General features: G+C 45.6%; 1 protein-coding gene across 4 annotated transcripts in view; it reads left to right on the plus strand.

The window, feature by feature from the left end:
* The window catches only part of LOC116838821 (adhesion G protein-coupled receptor B1), a 177,887-nt gene that overhangs the window by 93,585 nt on the left and 66,619 nt on the right, over positions 1–17,683 (plus strand). For all 4 annotated transcript variants that reach the window (XM_032804392.2, XM_032804369.2, XM_075063294.1 and 1 more), the window contains 3 exons: positions 4,315–4,418; positions 12,306–12,408; positions 16,921–17,071. In XM_032804392.2, coding sequence (XP_032660283.2) covers positions 4,315–4,418; positions 12,306–12,408; positions 16,921–17,071 — 358 coding nt within the window. The remainder of the gene's footprint in view (positions 1–4,314; positions 4,419–12,305; positions 12,409–16,920; positions 17,072–17,683) is intronic.

The following is a 17,683-nucleotide window of genomic DNA, read 5'->3' on the forward strand; positions in this document are numbered from 1 at the left end:
CAGCGTTCCAGGGCGGTGCTAGAACGCTGTTTTACGAATGAGGAAGTGAGGCACAGAGAGACCAAGTTACTTACCCATGGAGACACAGAAATTCTGTGGCAGACCAGTGAATTGAACGCTGCTTTTGCGAGGCACAAGGCAATGGTCTAATCACTGGACCACCCTTCCTCTCTGGAAAGAAGGCTTCACATTGTTATCAAAAGAAGTGCCCTTCCCAGATTTGTTTTTGTGGGGAGTGGTATACAAAGCTTCAGCACTGAAGGGTGTAAACTCCCAGGAAGGGAGCGGAATTATCCAGGATGGCCCCAGGGAGTGCAATGGTTTGAGCGAAATCCCCGTTGAAGTTAATGGGAAGATTCATCCTCCTTTCAGTGGGCTTTGGATCAGTCCCTAATGGCAGCAGAAATAATGGGATGAAACTGAGCAAAAGCAAGGTTGAAGGCCAATAAATATTTCCCAATGGTGAGATCTGTTGACTGCAGCTGGGTCTCCCAAGGAGGAGCAGCGGGAGCCCCGTCACTCAAGTCATTTCTAAATAGAAACGGCGAATCCCTGGAGTAGATACCATTCTGCCACAGTTGTGAGTGACAGTGGTACTTGAGTTAGGAGATTCCTGGACTACACTGAAAAAAGCTGGAACTTGGTTTCACTTTCCAGGCCATCTCCCACTTATGTTTTCAAACAAGCACCTTTGTGCTGTCTCCCAGGCTGCCCCTCACACTTGGGAGGAGCTCCCTGCAGACATCTTTAAAGCCAACTCATTGTCCTCCTCAAAACTCTCCTTTGCCGTGAGGCACAGTCAGGTTGCTGGTGTGCTGAGACCGCTGCCTATCATGCTAACTCATATTATCTCATTGGTTGTACTCCCCCATCTCTATCTTTCTGGGGTCTCTTGCCTTGTACTCAGGGTACATTTACACTTACAGCTGCACTTAGAGTGCAGACACTGCATGCCCAGCTAGCACAGGTATCAACAGCGGTGTAGACACTGGACATGGCTTAGGCAATAAAGTAGAATAGAGTTACTTCCACACCTAAGCCCCAGGGTTTATACCATACATGGCTTGCTCGATACCCAAGCAGTGCCACTTCTACACTGCTAGTTTTAGCAGTTGCATCCCACTCTCTGGCCACTACCGGAGCCTTTCCCCACTGGAGAGGAAGGCTCTGGCAGTGGGGAAGGGCACTGGGCCAGATCCTTTCCCTCCTGTCTCCCCCCTGCCAGTCTTTTCCACTGCATCCCCAGTGCCAGAGCCTTTCTCTGTGCATGTAGATACACCCTGCAGTGACAAGCGAGGATGCAGACTGCCTTTCACTGTGGTGCGTGGCTACATATATGGTGCCTGCACTCTGCATGCTGCTATGAGTGTAGACGTAGCCTTAGATTGTCAGAGATCATCTTTGTTGTTGCTGTTCTTTCTCTGTGCTTGTACAGTGCCTAGCACAATGAGGTCCGGGTCCCTGGCTGGGGCTCCTTGGAGCTGTGGTAGTAACAAATGATTCATAATAATAAGGAGCTGGAAGCAGGGCATTCTTCATGAGGCCCTTAGACTCTGGAATTCACTACCCCACATGGTGGTCAGCCAGAGATTGATTTGTTAACCTTAGAGCATGTGGCAAAGCACGTCTGTTATTACAGGCATTTCAGGAAGAAGGGAGGTCTAGCTGGTGGTTGATGTAGACATCACGTTGATTGGAACGACAGGACGGGTTTGATTTTTAGGTTTTTTCGGAGGTTTCTTTTCACTGCAGTGTGATTACTGGTAATTGGTTACTTGTTTAGTTGGGACACTGAGATATTGCATTGCTGATATTGATACTTGTGAGCGTATCATTATGTGTTTTTGATGAGTAAGAGGTGACTAGAGCTAGAGAAACAGCTGTTAAACTGCGGTGTATAATGATGGGTGAATTTCTCAAAGGTCCTCATCCGAAGCCTGTTGAAGTTAATGGAAAGGCTCCCATTGACTGCAGTGGCTTTTGGAACAGATCCCAGATCCAGAATCTCATTTAGGTTGAGCATCCAAAGGTTTGGACGCTTCTCTAAAAGTTTATCCCAAACTCTTTGGGCTGGAAATCCTGCAAAATTTCCCCTGGGGTCTCTAGTATGTCCTGGTGGGCTTCAGTTTATAAACACTTTGAGACGGGTCTTGCTCTTCATTAATGCCTCTAATTAGAGCCAAAATGTTGGCCAACAGCAAACAAACGAAACAAGCGAAAAACCATCACCAACTTTTTCAAACTGCAAAGATGGTTCAGAGCAGGTGCAGTTCACCTCTGGGCAAAGGTTCAGCTCAGTTCTCATTTGGTCCAATCTGGTTTGCTTGTCTCTAGTTAGCAGAGTGAATTGCAGAGTTAACCGCATGCGGACTACTTGTCTGTGAGGGCTGCCTGTTCCTGTCCCAGATCCACGCAGAGCCCAGTGCTGGGGGATGTTTATGTCAGAATCCACCTCATTTCAACAGCTGTAGCGATAAACATGGATACCTGAAAACCTAATAACGTCGTTGTCCCTGGCCTCACACCCCCACAAGCTGCCTCAATTAGTTCAATCACAAGGGATCATTTGCCTCTGTCATCAGCATTGTGGATTTCTTCTAGCTGTTCTGTATTCATTCTAAGGAGGGAGCATTGACATGGATAGCATGGAGCATGGTGGATAAAGAACATGCAACAGAGAAAGACACAGTGTAGTCTGGAGAAGGGGAAGTTTTGCCATCCATGATCTGGAGAACCAGATTAGGAGAAGCCACTGTGGAGCACTTGACACTTCAAGAGCACATGGCTGACAGGAGCGGTGGCTTTACACATCAAGGGAGAGATATTCCTTTCTCCCATCCCCAGTCATGTCTTCTCCAGCTATGCTAAAGGCTGGTGAGGTCTAATGCATAGGATGAACTACCCACACAGGTTCTCCCTCCCATGCCCTCCACCACCAAACCTTTTAAAAACTTCCTTGCCATGTGTTTACCCTCAAAGTCCCCGCTCACGGGCAGTCTCTGGGAACCAGTGAGACCACTTGCTATTTGATCCAATAAAGGTCTCAAGCAAAAACACGTCAATGTTTAATAGACCCCCCACACCTCCTTCTGCATGAATAACAAGCCAAATTCATCCCTAATCTACCTCCCTTGCATTCAGTGCTGTTATACCTGCAATGAGTTTGGCCTCATGGAATTTAAGACAATCCTTTGATGCCACAGCCCAGTTTTGACCAGCCAAGTGGTAGGTCCACAAAATGGACTTGGTCACAGAGGAGACCAGTTCATACCATTCTTATCCCTGTCTTGGATGAATTACTAATTACTAGACTCCTCCCTTTCCTTTCATGAGTGAAATTAATTTTGTGCCCCCCTCCCCACTGTGTGGCAGGAGAAGAGTTACAGCTGAACTGAAAAATTAGAAGAGCAAATTCGTTTCTTCAAGGATGAGACCGTGGCACCTCCCAGGCTGAACATCCAGGAATCAAAACAATATGAGAACCAAAGCATAAGCATGAAAGGAAGTTTGGGGCAAATGGAGGAACTTGGGAGGAGAGAGTCACCATAATATGATGATCTTCCCCCGCTGTGGTCTCAGATGCCAGTTTAGGATTTGTGTGTTGGCTGTGAAATGAGTAGCTAGTTAACTCCTTTCTTTTCCCAGGTGAGGGGCCAGGAAGGAGGTGAGGAAGCAGAGGCGGGAGGGATCCTGTAATTTGGCTGAATTCCCTCCAAGTGGACCGGCTTGCTGTGCATAGGAAGAGATGCGGGGTGCAGCTGAACAAGCGTGGTGAAACATTGACCATTACAGCCAAATGTTATCACCAAGTTTATTTATTTATTTTCCTCTTTGCTTGTTTTGTCTCCTTGCCTGCCAGATGGTGCTTTCTAATTGGTGGAAGATTTTCACCCTCTTCTCATCCTCCGAGCTGCAATGATAGCAGCTCCCAGAAGAGCTGATTTGTAAACCTGAGAGTGTGCAGACCGCCTGCTGTTATTGCCTCATTAACCCTCTCGGGAGCCTCCTGTTAAAGATGAAGGGCCCAATTCTCCTCTCTCAGACAGCACATTCACACTGTTTGTCTCCATTGACTTCACTGGAATTACTCCTGATTTACACCAGTATAAGTGAGAATAGAATCAGGCCCGATGAGAGGCTGGGTCAACCAAAGATGTGTCTGTTTCTCACATCTTGTTTGTTTGTTTCAGTTTGATGTGATTGCCAGGTCAATTGACACGTGCTCAGGCAATTGTGGGGGAAAGATCTTGTTATGAAACCGAGCTGGTAGCACTTGCTGAGCGTCCTTTTTGTCTCTTGTTTTCTCTTTTTCAGAATATGGAAAAAGTGCTGGTCCCGTCTGTCACATTAATCGTAGGCTGTGGAGTATCTTCACTGACACTTTTGCTCTTGATTATCATTTACGTCTCCGTCTGGAGGTACAGATTTCTTTCTCCACTTTTCTCACTGGGCACAGCAGCTGTCGTTTGGTCTGGGTGGATTCTGGAGGTTCTACCCTCCTGTTGTGGATGTTTGGTTATCAGAGGCAGAACCATTTTCTGATGAGCAGGTGCCGAAGGAAGTGGTGTTGGTGGCTTAGTAGGTGGCATTCTCTTCTCTGGCACATAACCCAGTATGGTGCTGGCTGGAGAGGCAATGGAGCTATTGCCCTGAACGCTTGAGTCATAGACATTAACATTTTCAAAAGTGACTTGCTGTCTTGGGTACCTTGGTTCTTGAGTGTCCACCTTGAGACACTTTAAGAGGCCTGATTTTTGAAGGGCGGTTGCTCAGCACTTTCTAAAAATCAGGACTCTTTAAGGTGTCTCAAGTTGGAGATGGGCAAAATCGAAGCACCCAAAATCACTAGTCACTTTTGATAATGTAAGTTCTAATGATCCCACAGCAATTTTCATAAACTTAAGGGTATTAAAACTGAATGTCCTGGCCTAATCCCAATTTATATAGCTACAGTCTGTCTGCCTAAATTCTCCCTTCAGTTTCAAATATGGGATTCTTCTTCACTTTGTGTTGAATAGGGTTACTGTTCACTGTTAAACAGCTGCTGTGTACCACCCCAGAAGTAGCTGCATTTTTGTGGTGGCTGTGACTCCTTAGTTTGATTCATCCAAGGCCTGCACTGGCATAAAGTCTCCAGAGGAAAAACCCCACCCAAAGCCCAGGTCATAAAGTGCATGTAAATCTGTAGATTTTAAGGCCAGAAGGGACTTAGTCTGACCTCCTGCATAGCACAGGCCATTGAACCTCACCCAGGGATTGCTGCATTGCGCCCAACAACTTGTGCTTGAGGTAGGGTATATATTTTAGAAAGTCCTTGCTATAAAGACTCCAAATTACAGAGAATGCACCACATTGCTTGGTAAACTATCCCAATTGTCAGCTACTCTCACTGTTAATAATGTACACCTTATTTCCAGCCTGAATTTTTTAGCTTCCGATTCCACCCGCTGGGTCTTGGTATGCCTATGCCTGGGGAGTGAGTCGAGGTGAGTTTGAGGTGAATGTTGGGGCTAGTTTGTAGCAAGATTGGGCCTCAGTTTTATACTTAACCAGAGGCTGAATTTCCAAGCAAGCCAGCTACTGCAGGAGTTTCCAACTGAGCCTGCAATTCAAGTTTGTCTAGGTTAAGAAGCCCTCTATGATCAGAAAGTTTCTCCCTATACTTACAGACTGCGATCAGATTGCCTCTTAAAGTCTGATAAGCTAAATGAATTGTTCTTTAATCACTCACCATAAGGCAGGTTTCCAGATCTTGAAACCCACCTCTGAACCTGCCCCATTGTTTCAACATCCTTTTTAATATGCGGACACCAGAACGGGACACACTTGCAGTAGTAATCTCCCCCGTGTTATATACAGAGGTAATATCCCCTGCTTAACATTCCTCTGTTTATTACAAATCCCAGGATCAGGTCAGTCCTTTTACCCACGTTATCTCATACAGACAATGGGGATAGCTCAGAAGTGAGTCCAGCTGCATTATTCCTGTGTCATTACCATCCAAGTCCAGGAACTCCGCAAACCTGGCCTTTTGCCAATGCGTGGGAAAGTAGCTTCTTGTTATAACAACGTTCTACCCACATGGTATTCTGTGGAGAGCACTTACTGGAATTCAGCTGCTTTGTGGAGATTTAGCTGAGAATTTCCCATGCAGACTTTTGGACAAAGGCAGCTGGAGCATGTGTGTGTAGGCTCAGCTTGAAAACCAACCTGTTCTCATGAATAGATTCACCAAGGCTGATAATTTGGAAACATTCCCAGAGTTTTTCTCAACTAAAGTTTGCTTCTGTATGTGAAGGCAAAGAGAGGGAACAGGAATGGGAACGAGAGGGAGGGGGAAGTTCAGGACTTTTGGAGAATGGGCCAGATACCTGAGAGAACATGAAACAATCCTCGGGTTCTCAGTCAAATCCTCAGAAGCTGTTTCCCCATACTGATACGTGTCAGGCTATCAATGAGAGTGGCTTGGAGCTTTTTGGCTCGAGTGACCAGTTCAGATACAGTCAAACTGGCAGAACGTGGTTCCAAACTGAACATTTGTTACTGTCTAATGGGTCGTTTGGTGACCTGTTGGTGGACTCAATCCAGTTCCTGGTGGACAGATGGTGGCAACCCTCACTCACCCCCTCCACAAAGGGTACATCACTCCCTTTGTTCACAGCCTTGACAGAGCAGCCAGTAACTTAATGGGCCATGGAAACTGAACTACCTTTCTGTCCCCAGCAGTGGTTCCTCCTGGTCAGGCTTGGAGATGCAGCCTGCTTGTAGTCCATGTGCTCTACATGTTCTCTGGGTAAAGAGAGGACTTCTCTGCCCAGAACAATCCATCCTGAGCCTTATATCTGTGCAGAATTCTCTCAAAAAATGCCCCACTAATTGGCAAAGCCAAGGGGAATAGACAGTAGGGAACATTCTGCCCTGGCTGGGGATGGGCCAGGTGATCTAATCCTCTTGCAAAGCTCTGATTATTGTGACTCCTTTTCCTCTGCTTCTTGATGCTCAGGAGCATTCGTGAATGTTCTAGTGTGTTTTCCATCCCTGACCTCCATGTCGTGCAGCAAGCCACTGAGCTGGAGTGACCTTTCCATACCACCATGATCAATGCTCTGTATTGATTAGCCCTCCCACTGCTGCTCTCATCAGTCAGAAAAACCTAGACCTCTGTGGTTTGCTGCTGATGGCTGTGTAAAAGCTACGTCCATGTCTTTCTGCAAGTTATCAGCATGAGTTTGTCTCACCTCTTGCTCCTCACAGCTGAGTGTAATTTTTGTGGCTGTCCATGAACTGCCAAGGTGCTCCTGCCTCCTGTTGCACGCTTACTCTGCTTTAAATCCAGTTGTCTTCCCTTCACTAGAGGTGCTCAGATACGATTGTGGGGGGTCATACGAGATAGAAAGTGTGGCTGCTATCTAGTGGATGGATGGATGGAACGAAGGGAGGAAGGAAGGAAGGAATGAATAAGCGTGGTTGTGTAGCTCTCCCTGCATCTTGGAGAAGCTGGAGCTATGGTTCCCAACTGCCTCAATGTTGACAGGGCTTTGCCTCATCAGAAGCACCCTGGAGTATCATGACGTGTGATCTCCTGCACGTTAGTGGGTGATAAAGTAGCGTTCAACATCAAGGAGAGGAATGTGCAGTGGCCCTCAAGCAGTGGTGCGGGTGCTGTGCCGTGGCACCCTTTGAATGTGGTGTGTATGTAGGGTAGGTAGAAGAGAGCAGGCCCCTAATATCCCCTCATCTCAGTATTTTCGGAGTCCACAGAGAGTCAGGTGGAGTGTGGGCCAGAGGGGATGACCGCTGCCTCGTGGGTTATTCTAGGATGAGGGCAATGACAAAGGCAGGGGGGGGTTGTTTTTGTAAGGATGAAGCTGTGGTAACCGAGATACTGGAGTAAGGTAGAGATGGTCACTGCTAATGCAGAGTTCAATGGCCAATACTTCATTATAGATGAGCTGCTCATTCCATGACTAACCGTCAGCCAAGACTTGCCTAAGGTTGACAGCTTTGGGGAATGCAGGACAAATTTGCCTTTACCATAGGCACCTGGGCCTCATAGTCCGTTGCCCTGTACCTTCTATCGTCACTTACAATTGGTGCAGAATAGGTGTAGCGGGAACAGGAACATTTACAGCCAATTTCCATTGGTGTGGATGGTTGTAGGTCTTGCAGGGTCTTGGGGAATCAGGACCATTCTCTGGGGTTATGTCAGGCTGTGAAGTTGACAAGGTGATTATGAGGATAATAATAATAGTAATGGAAGATTTCTGTTCAAACAGACTGAATCCCAAAAAGCCTTGGACTGTGGGGACTCAAGAATCAGGATCACAATTTCCTGTCTTGAGCTCAAGGAGAAAAAGAGAGTTGACGTTGATTATAGTCATACAGCATGTAATTTTTGATCCAAGGAATTTAAAGCACTTTGCCAATATTAAGCAACTCACCCAGTATCACACCAATGGGAATGAAGCCCAGGAGACCTGTCTTCCTGCTCTGATCATTGTACATTGCCTCCCTAGCTGGAAAACCAAGAAGAGAGTATGCTTATTCCTGAGCATATGCCACAGAAATAAGGGAGGTTCCTCCTTTCCCCCACCTCCAACCCTCTTTCCCTTGGCTGTGAACATCCAGATAACTTCCCATCCAGAGTATGTATTTGCCACTGCTCCATGGTTTACATTATCATTTACTCTGTGTGTGCTCTTTACCATGACTCAAAGCTCTGAGTTTTCCTCTCTGTGCTGTCTCTCTCACCCCACCCTGGGAATATCAGAGATAACTCACCAGATGGCCATAGCTTCCCCCATTGCCCTCTGAGAACACTTTGCCCTGTCCCAGGTAGGCAGGAGAGAAAAGGGTGCCAGGCACCAGGAATTAGGGGAAGTGGAAAAGGAAGGCTTTTCCAGAATACATGGCTTGCTGCTGCAGCATCTGCGTCACCCAGTCTAACAATGCACAGTTGTTAGATTGTGTCTGCATGCGTGTGCTTAGTTTTAGCTTCTGTTTTTGCTGCCACTGAGCAGCTTCCACTGTGCTTGTGGCCAGTGGAGAGCTTGACCCATTTATCCCCTATGTCTTATGGCTAATTTATGTCAGACATAGGGAGACTTGGGAATTCTTCCAGGATTGGTGCTTGGCATTGGCAGGAAATGGTGGAGCAGGACCGCCCGGGGAGTGGCGGGAGGCAAGTGGGGCAATTTGCCCCAGGCCCCACAGAAGCCCTGCGAGCCCTGGCCCAGAGGCTGTCTGAGTCTTTGGCGGCATTTCGACGGCGGGGAGGCCTTTCAGTCGCTCTGGGTCTTCAGCGGGATCTCAGCAGCAGGGGGCCTTTCAGTGCTGCTGAAGACGCATAGCGACTGAAGGGCCCCCTGCCACCAAAATGCCGCCAAAGACCCGGAGTGCCACCGGGTGAGTACAAGCACTGCAGCTCCCTCACTTTGCCCCAGGCCCCCTGAATTCTCTGGGTGGCCCTGTGGTGGAGCCAAGACAATTGGCAGCATCCTCAGTGGTCCTTGATGTCTACTGTTTCCAGGTGGAGTAGAGGTTCCCAATTCTCCCCTCTAATCCCCCAGACTATTCCCCTTCCTTCTCCCATGCCTATATCCCTACTGTCATGTAAATTACCTTGTCTCCCCCCGCTCTACAGTTCCCTCTTAGCCTGTGCAAGGGCTGAGATAATATTGAAAGCCAATTTTCCCCTACTGTTACTCATACCTTCTTGTCAGCTGTTGAAAATGGGACATCCTGATTATCACTATAAAAGTTTTTTTTCTCCTGCTGATAAGAGACCACCTTAATTGATCAATCTTATTACAGTTGGTATGGCAACACCCATTTTTTCATGTTCTCTGTGTATACATATCTTCCTACTGTATTTTCCACTGCATGCATCCTATGAAGTGGGCTTTAGCCCATGAAAGCTTATGCACAAATAAATGTGTTAGCCTCTAAGGTGCCACAAGGACTCCTCATTCTTTTTGCTGATACAGACTAACACAGCTACTCCTCTGAAACCTGTGAAGGTTTTGTGATGTTCAAACAATGTTTAACCTGGCAGACTGCAGCCAAGCCCTAGGGTGTCTCATGCCTTTTGGACTGGCCAATGTCCTGGGTTAAAAGTAGCTTCCAGGGGGCAATGTGTTGGGAGCAGTATGGCTGCTAAGTGGAGGGACCAGATTGGAGCTTCTAGGCAAAGTCAGGCCAAACTTGCTCGCCGTCCCTTGCCATCCCCCTACCCCCAACCCATAGAGGCTCCTTGTTCCACCACCCTCTGTGGCAAGGTGCTGCCTCCTGCTTCGTGTGTGCAGCAGCAGAGGGCTGGTGGTTCAGAGCTGGAAGCTGTAGTGGTGATTTCTTGCCATGGAGCATATCTGTGCTGAAAGAGGGGGATGCTTGCTGACTAGAGCCTTCCAGAATATTTGCATTGAGACACAGGCCGGATTCACCTGTCAGTGAATCCAGCACCAGTGTGTGTCAACATTGCGCCTAGATTGGAATGGGGAATCAGAGAGAACCTGGAGACTGAGCTGAGGTGAATTTGAGGTGGATATTGGGGAAAGATTGGACTCGGTTTTCAAGGGAAACTGAATTCCCGACAAAGCTGACTGCAGGCTGGAGTTTCCAAGAGAGGCTTTATGAGGGGAGGTTGAGTTTTGGGAAGAGTTGGCTGAATGCCTAGTTTCAGTGAGAACTCGAGATCTGAGTCTCAGAGAAGTTTGGGCTGATGACTGCTTTCAGCATAAACCCAGTGACTCTCAGTGTCACAGTAGCACAGCTGGAGTTCACGCTGAGCCTTTATATTTGCCTGAACGCAAAACGGAAAGGGAAGTAAAGTGGAGTTGAAGGATGCAGGCTGAGTACCAACAGCACATGGCCCCATTCAACACAGCCCGGGCACCTGGAGCACTGAGCAGGGAATGCTGCTTTGCTGGATCAGCAAGGAATCCAGAACTCTGTACACAAAACCCAACATATTTACTGTTGCCCCAAATTAGTCACTGATATTAAATTACTAGGTAACATGCTGGAATACACACTTTAGAGAGAAATCCTTACTCTCTAATTTCCATGGGCCTAAGGTCCTGTTTCTACTCAGGCAAACGCCCACCAATGTCAGTGGGAGTACTTGGGTGAGTAAAGTGACTCATGCATGTGAGCGTGGGACTCGGCCCTAAATCGATTGCTGAGTAAAGCAGTCACTTTCTTTTTTGTGCGTTTTGTTATGTTTTCTTTTCTTTTTATTAAGTAATCAAAAATGTACTGAGAAATCTCCCCCAAATAATAAGCGAGTTTAATTAGATTGCACACACAATTCAGGAGCAAGGCATAGCTGTGCTGTGCATTGATAATCAGAATGGAGTAACGACTTGAGGCCGGGAGGTGCTAAAGTCAAGAGTTGTTACTGTGGATTCCTAAAGTCCAGCACCAAAATCCTTACTCAGACACCTACACGACTGGCCTGTTTTCTGAGAGCATTCGTGCCCCCCAACTCCTGTGGAAAATGTATCAGCAGCAGCATTAAAAAACAATCAATGATTATTTTCTGTTTCAGGGACACCTTGTCAGGTTAAGCAAAGGGGGGAAGTTGATTTTCAAGCAGTTTGTTGAGAAAATGCATTTATTTGTAATATCCTTGTATAGCCTGCATGCCTGGTTCTGTGACTGATTTGGAAATCTTAGCATGTCTGCATTGTTGTTTAAAGCTGCTTTTCAAGGCTCCTTTCTCATCATTTGAACTGAAGAGAACTTTTAGCGCTTAGCAAGTTTCAGAAAAGGTTTAGACATTTATATGAATAAAAATAGCATCTGTACTGACAGTAGTTAGGATAAAAATTAGAGGGGCTTTCAATCTTTGTCCTTCAGGGAGCCAGCTGATCACTACCTGGGGTCAGGAAGAAACTTCACCCTCACGTAGTGTAGTATTGTACAATTGGGGTCCTTTGCTTTCCCCTAAAGCATCCAGCTTTTGCCACTGGCAGAGACTGAGTATGCCACTAATTTGTCAGCTCATACACTTCTAACAGTTATAATCCTGTCTCATCTAGGAAGACAGCATTGTCTAGTGGCTAGAGCATTCTGGCTCTGCCACTGACCTGCTGTGTGACCCTTTGGGCAAGTCCCTATACCTCTTTGCCCTCCCCCCTCCTTTGTCTATGGAGATTATAAAATCTTTAGGGCAGGGACTATCTCTTACTAGGTATATATACAGTGCCTGGCACAATGGGGCCCTGATCTGGTTGCACCCTTTAAGTGCGACTGTAATACCAGTTAAAATACAATAGTTCCTCCCCCCTCTTTTCTCTTTGCAGATACATCCGCTCAGAACGCTCTGTCATTCTCATCAACTTCTGCCTCTCCATCATTTCCTCCAATGCTCTCATTCTGATTGGACAAACCCAGACCCGGAATAAGGTAGGAGACAAATTTCTTGTTCTCTGATTTAGTATTGAGATGATCTGTTCAGGCAGCTTTCCCCTTCCTCCCTCTTTGCCTCCCTCTGTTAATTAGCTACGTGTCAGAGACACCACTAAACAGCAGATTTCCATTTTCTCTCTTGCTTGCTTCTTGATAATTTGGGAGCATCCTCAGGGCTTTCATGAAAAAACAATGTGATATCACATGGCTCAGCAAAGGAGCATGATTGTTTCTAAGACTTTAGCCATTTTATCTTCAAAAAACTCAAAAAGACAGATGCGGGGGTGGGAAACCGCAGAAACTCAGCACTGTAAATGCTTTGCCCTTCTTGTCTGGCTTTCATCTTCAGAGCTCAAAGTATATTCAAGCGTGAATAAAAAAGAGCCTCCCCACACCCTCTGTAGCACAGGAAAGTGTCATGAGACCCATTGTACACATTGCAGAGCTAAGGCCAGGGGGCCCAGCACCTCCTCGGTATTTAGATTTCAAATCAATGGGAGTCAGACACCTAAATACCTTGGAGATGTGAGCCTGAGGGCTTACGTGATTTACACAAGGTCACAGAGTGAGTCGGTGACAAAGCTGGAATACACAGCCCTGATGTGGCCACTAAAGTACACTCCTTCTCTGTATTATCAAACAGGCTATCATAATGACTCTGTTTGCGAGCCAAAATACTTTAATTCTCCTATTGGCACCTTTTATAATACCATCCAACTTTTATCATCCATCGCTCTGAAGGCACTTTACAGATGGGGCCACTGTACTGTATTATCCCTGTTTTACAGATTGGGGAACTAAGTCCTAAAGAGGGGAAGGGACTTTTCCAAAGTCACCTAGCAGGCTAGTGCCAGAGCCAGGACTAGAACCCAGGTCTCATAAGACCAATGCTGTCTATGCTGCCTCTTCCTGAAGCTTTATTACAGAGAAGCCCCAGGACTGAATGAGCAGTGGTGACTGACTAGCCTTTTGGTCCCTAGAGAGGGCCTTTCAGGTCAGCGTTAGGGCATGTCTGGGGGCCAGGGTGGAAGACATTTTCCTGCTGCTGCTGGCCAGGTCATAGTTTCTGTGGATAAATAGAGGGATTCAGTCCCCAGGCCTGGAACTCTGGCTTCTTTCCCTAGTACGACGTGTGCTGCGAAAGTAAAGCAATAAGCTCGCCGTCTTTGTGCATCATGCGTGGTCTGTTAAGTGGTAGAGTGAGGTGGGAGAGATGGAGAGAATGGCTTTGCAGGGGCTTTCACTGGGAACTTCAGCTGAAGCCAAGAGATGTGTGTGCCAGGGCCATGAAAAACAGCATCTCTCCAAGTTCCTTCCCATTTAATAAACCTGGAGGACTACAGCTGTGGCTCCTCTTTGGCTCTGGTCGCTAAACAATCAGCTTCACCCTGGAAAAAGAATGTCAACAATTTTGGCCGCTCTGTGCCTTTATTTAATTCTGTCCCTCTTCCGTGGAAAGTTATGGTCTAGTTTGTCCTTGGTGCTTTTGCTCCTCATTTTATGGATGTCCCTCATCAGAGCCTTTAGGGGGGCTTCTGACTGTGATTGCAAGAGGCAGATTAGTTCTTTGCACATAAACATGCATGAAAACCCAGAAATAGAAAGGTTATCCTTGGATTTCCGCTCAGCCGTCGAGTCTCCAGTAGGGAAGAGAGAAAGAAACTATGCAGAGAAAAGGTTGGGACTCCATGGAGTCTAAATTAGGAATTTATAAAAGTTGAATTATTGATGATGCAGCTTCTGAAAATTTGGCAAGGGTTTGCAGCTCCATTTTCCCCCAAGGGTTTCTTTGGCATTGATTAGCTTCCATATTGTGACTTCATCGTTCATTTCCACCTGTGGAACCCCAAAGGCCAGAATCTGATCCTATTTGCAAAATGCTTCGAAGAGGAAAATGCTGGCTAGGGGCTAAATAATTGTCAGGTAATACAAAAAGAATGAGCCCTGCATTATCCAGTCACGCATTCATGTCTGTGAGTTTATTAATATATTGTAGGCACGATTATGTGGTATTAATTAGGACTCCATTAATAAAGAACGAAAGGAGGGTGATGTAATTCATGCAAATTGACATGGGTTTATGGAAAATAAATTCTGTCAAATTAACTCGATATCATTTTTATGAGATTACAAGTTTGGTGGATACATTTAATTGGATTGACATAATATAATTAGATTTCTGCTAAGCATTTGAGTTGGTACTGCATGATATTTTGATTAAACAACTAGAATGATGCAAAGTTAATATGGCACACATGAAATGGATTAAAAACTGGCTAACTGATAGGTCTCCAAATATAATTATAAACAGGGAATTGTCATCGAGCAGGTGTGTTTCCAGTGGGGTGTCTCAAGCACTGATTCTTGGCTCTATGCTATTTAACATCTTTATAAATCACTTATTGAAAATGTCAAATCAGCACTGATAAAGTTTACAGATGACACAAAAATTGAGAGAGTGATGAATAATGAAGGGGACAGGTCACTGATTCATAATTATCTAGATTACTTGCTAAGCTGGGCAAAAGCATAAAACATGCATTTTAATATGGCCAAATGTAAGTGTATACATCTGGGAACAAAGAAAGTCAGCCATACTTACAGGATGGGGCACTTTATCCTGGGAAGCAGTGATTCCGGAAAAAAATTGGGGGGTCATGGGGGATCAGCTGAACATGAACTCCCAGTGTGATGCTGTGGCTAAAAAAGCTAATGTGATCTTGGGTTGGAAAAACAGGAGAATCTCTTGTAAGAGTAGAGAGATTATTTTACAGCTTTATTTGGCACTGGTGTGACCCCTGCTGGAATCCCGTATCCAGTTTTGGTGCCCATTGCTCAAGAGGATGTTGGTAAATTGGAGATGATTCAGAGAAGAGCCACGAGAATGATTAAAGGAGTAGGAAACATAGTATATAGTGACAGAGCTCAATCTATTTAGCTGAACAAAGAGAAGGTTAAGTGGTGACGTGATCACAGTCTATCAGTATCCACATGTGGAACAAATATTTAATAATGGGCTTTTCAATCTAGCAGAGCAAGGTCTAGCATGATCCAATGGCTGGAAGTTGAAGCTAGAGAAATTCAGACTGGAAATAAGGCATCATTTTTTAACAGTGAGGATAATTAACCACTGGAAGAATGTACCAAGGGGGATGGTGGATTCTCCATCACTGACAATTTTTAAATCAGGACTGAGTGTTTTTCTAAAAGACCTGCTCTAGGAATTATTTTGGGGCAGTTCTCTGGCCTGTGTTACACATACGGTCAGACTAGATGATCACAAAGGTCCCTTCTGGCCTTAAAGTCTATGAATCTATCTGTTGCAAAGGAAAAAAAAAATCTTTTCTTCAAAAAGAGAAGTGTAAGAACCTTGCATGTGGTCTAGCAGAACAGCTTGGTAAATTGGCTTGAGTAGCCGTCTCTCCTGTGAAAGTTGCTGGTTTGAACCCAGCATGGTGTAGCAATGGAAAAAGGTTCTTGCTATCTCGAGACTTCTTGATGAACAATGAGTATGTCTGCGCTAGAGCTGGAAAGTGTAATTTCCACCTTTGGTTGACTTACCTGCTATTTATAGCTTGCTTGCTATAAATAGAAATGTAGCTAGCAAGACATGGGCAGCAGGAGAGGTGCCCCAAGTATTATCCCATAGTCTCCCCAGAGAGGCTGAGGGCTGAGTTGACCATAGAGAATCACATTCACTTTCTCATCCTTATACTGGGCCTTTCCATGGTATGCTGGGGTGATGTAGCCATGAGGCAATGTGGGAGAAGATTCCCCTTCAGCTCCCTATTTTGTAGATAAATGCAGGATTTCATTCTCACTGGAAGCATGAAATTCAGACCTGCTCAGCTCCTCACTGTCTCCACTCCCCAGATTTTTATATTAAACTCTGATAAAGGTAAAAGTGCCTGTAAAATCTGGAAGCAAAACACCATTCTCTCTCCCAGAGAAACTGTTGGCCAGGATGGCAAAATCATGCTGGCATAAGATGAAATCAGTAACATGGAGAATTTGTAGAATTGACCAGAAAATAGTGACTTTCTTATGGGAATGATTTGAAATTTTTTCTGGAAAATGTTTAGTCAACTTTTTGAATTTTTGAAAATTTCACCCAGGTCTACAAGCTGTTTTGGGGGAAAAAATAAATAGATAAATAAATAAATAAATCATAATCATAATTCTGATTCCACAGAAGTCAAGGACAAAAATCCTGTTGACTCGGATAGGGCAAGAATTCCCCCCTCTCCCCTCGGGATGCACTTGGACTCCAATTCAGCAAAACTCTTATGCACTTGCCTAACTTTAAGCATATGCTCAAGTCCCAGTGCCTTCAATGGGATGCTTAAAGTTCAAGCACGTGCTTCAGTGGCTTGCTGAATCAGGACCTTGAAAGTGAGGTGCATCTTTTCATTGTCTGACTCCGGCGAGCTTCCTTCTAGAATGTGGTTTAGAAGCTGTTCCCCTTCCCTGCTGCTAATCTCACCTGTGTCCCTTTCCTCCCATCTCCAGGTGACATGCTCACTGGTGGCAGCTTTCCTGCATTTCTTCTTCCTCTCCTCTTTCTGTTGGGTGCTGACAGAGGCCTGGCAATCCTACATGGCTGTGACGGGCAGGTTACGGAACCGCATCATTCGCAAGCGCTTCTTGTGTCTCGGATGGGGTGAGAATGATGGGTCTGTGACTCAACAGTATACTGGAATCTAGGGTTTGCTGGGGGATTGAATCTCTTCACCTTCCATTCTCCCTGCATTTTCCTCATCTTCCCTCTCTCTCTCATTCTCCCTCCAGGCCCTTCATATTCTCTCTCACACCCTTTTCCCTCCTAGTGAAACAAGCTCTGTAATTCTGTCTCCATGGCAGCAGGGTTTTCCATAGGCAAATCAACTGTTAGGTTTGTGCAGATGTTTGCAGCTAATTTTTCTCCCTCTGTCTTTCCCGTATGTTTAATTTATTAGCCTTAAATGAGGCATTTTGTTGTAGAAATCAAAGGCAATAATGTGGCTTGAGCTTTCAAAAATGTTACAAATTGGAGTTCGGAAAGAACAACATCACAAAAATTTTGTCCAAAAGTGAGTGAAAATCACACACATGCACACAGACACACAGAAAACATTGCACTGTACTAGTGACTCATTTTACTATTGAAGTCAAAAACTTTTCCCGAGGCAGGATATTTTTGATACTTATAAAAGGACTTGACGTTTCAAGAAGCAGCCTCATGCCAGCCACTCAACTTCTGGAGTAAGCAGATTCTTCGGCCACATGATAATCT

The sequence above is a fragment of the Chelonoidis abingdonii genome, chromosome 2 (assembly GCF_003597395.2).
Source record: "Chelonoidis abingdonii isolate Lonesome George chromosome 2, CheloAbing_2.0, whole genome shotgun sequence".
NCBI lineage: Eukaryota > Metazoa > Chordata > Testudines > Testudinidae > Chelonoidis > Chelonoidis abingdonii.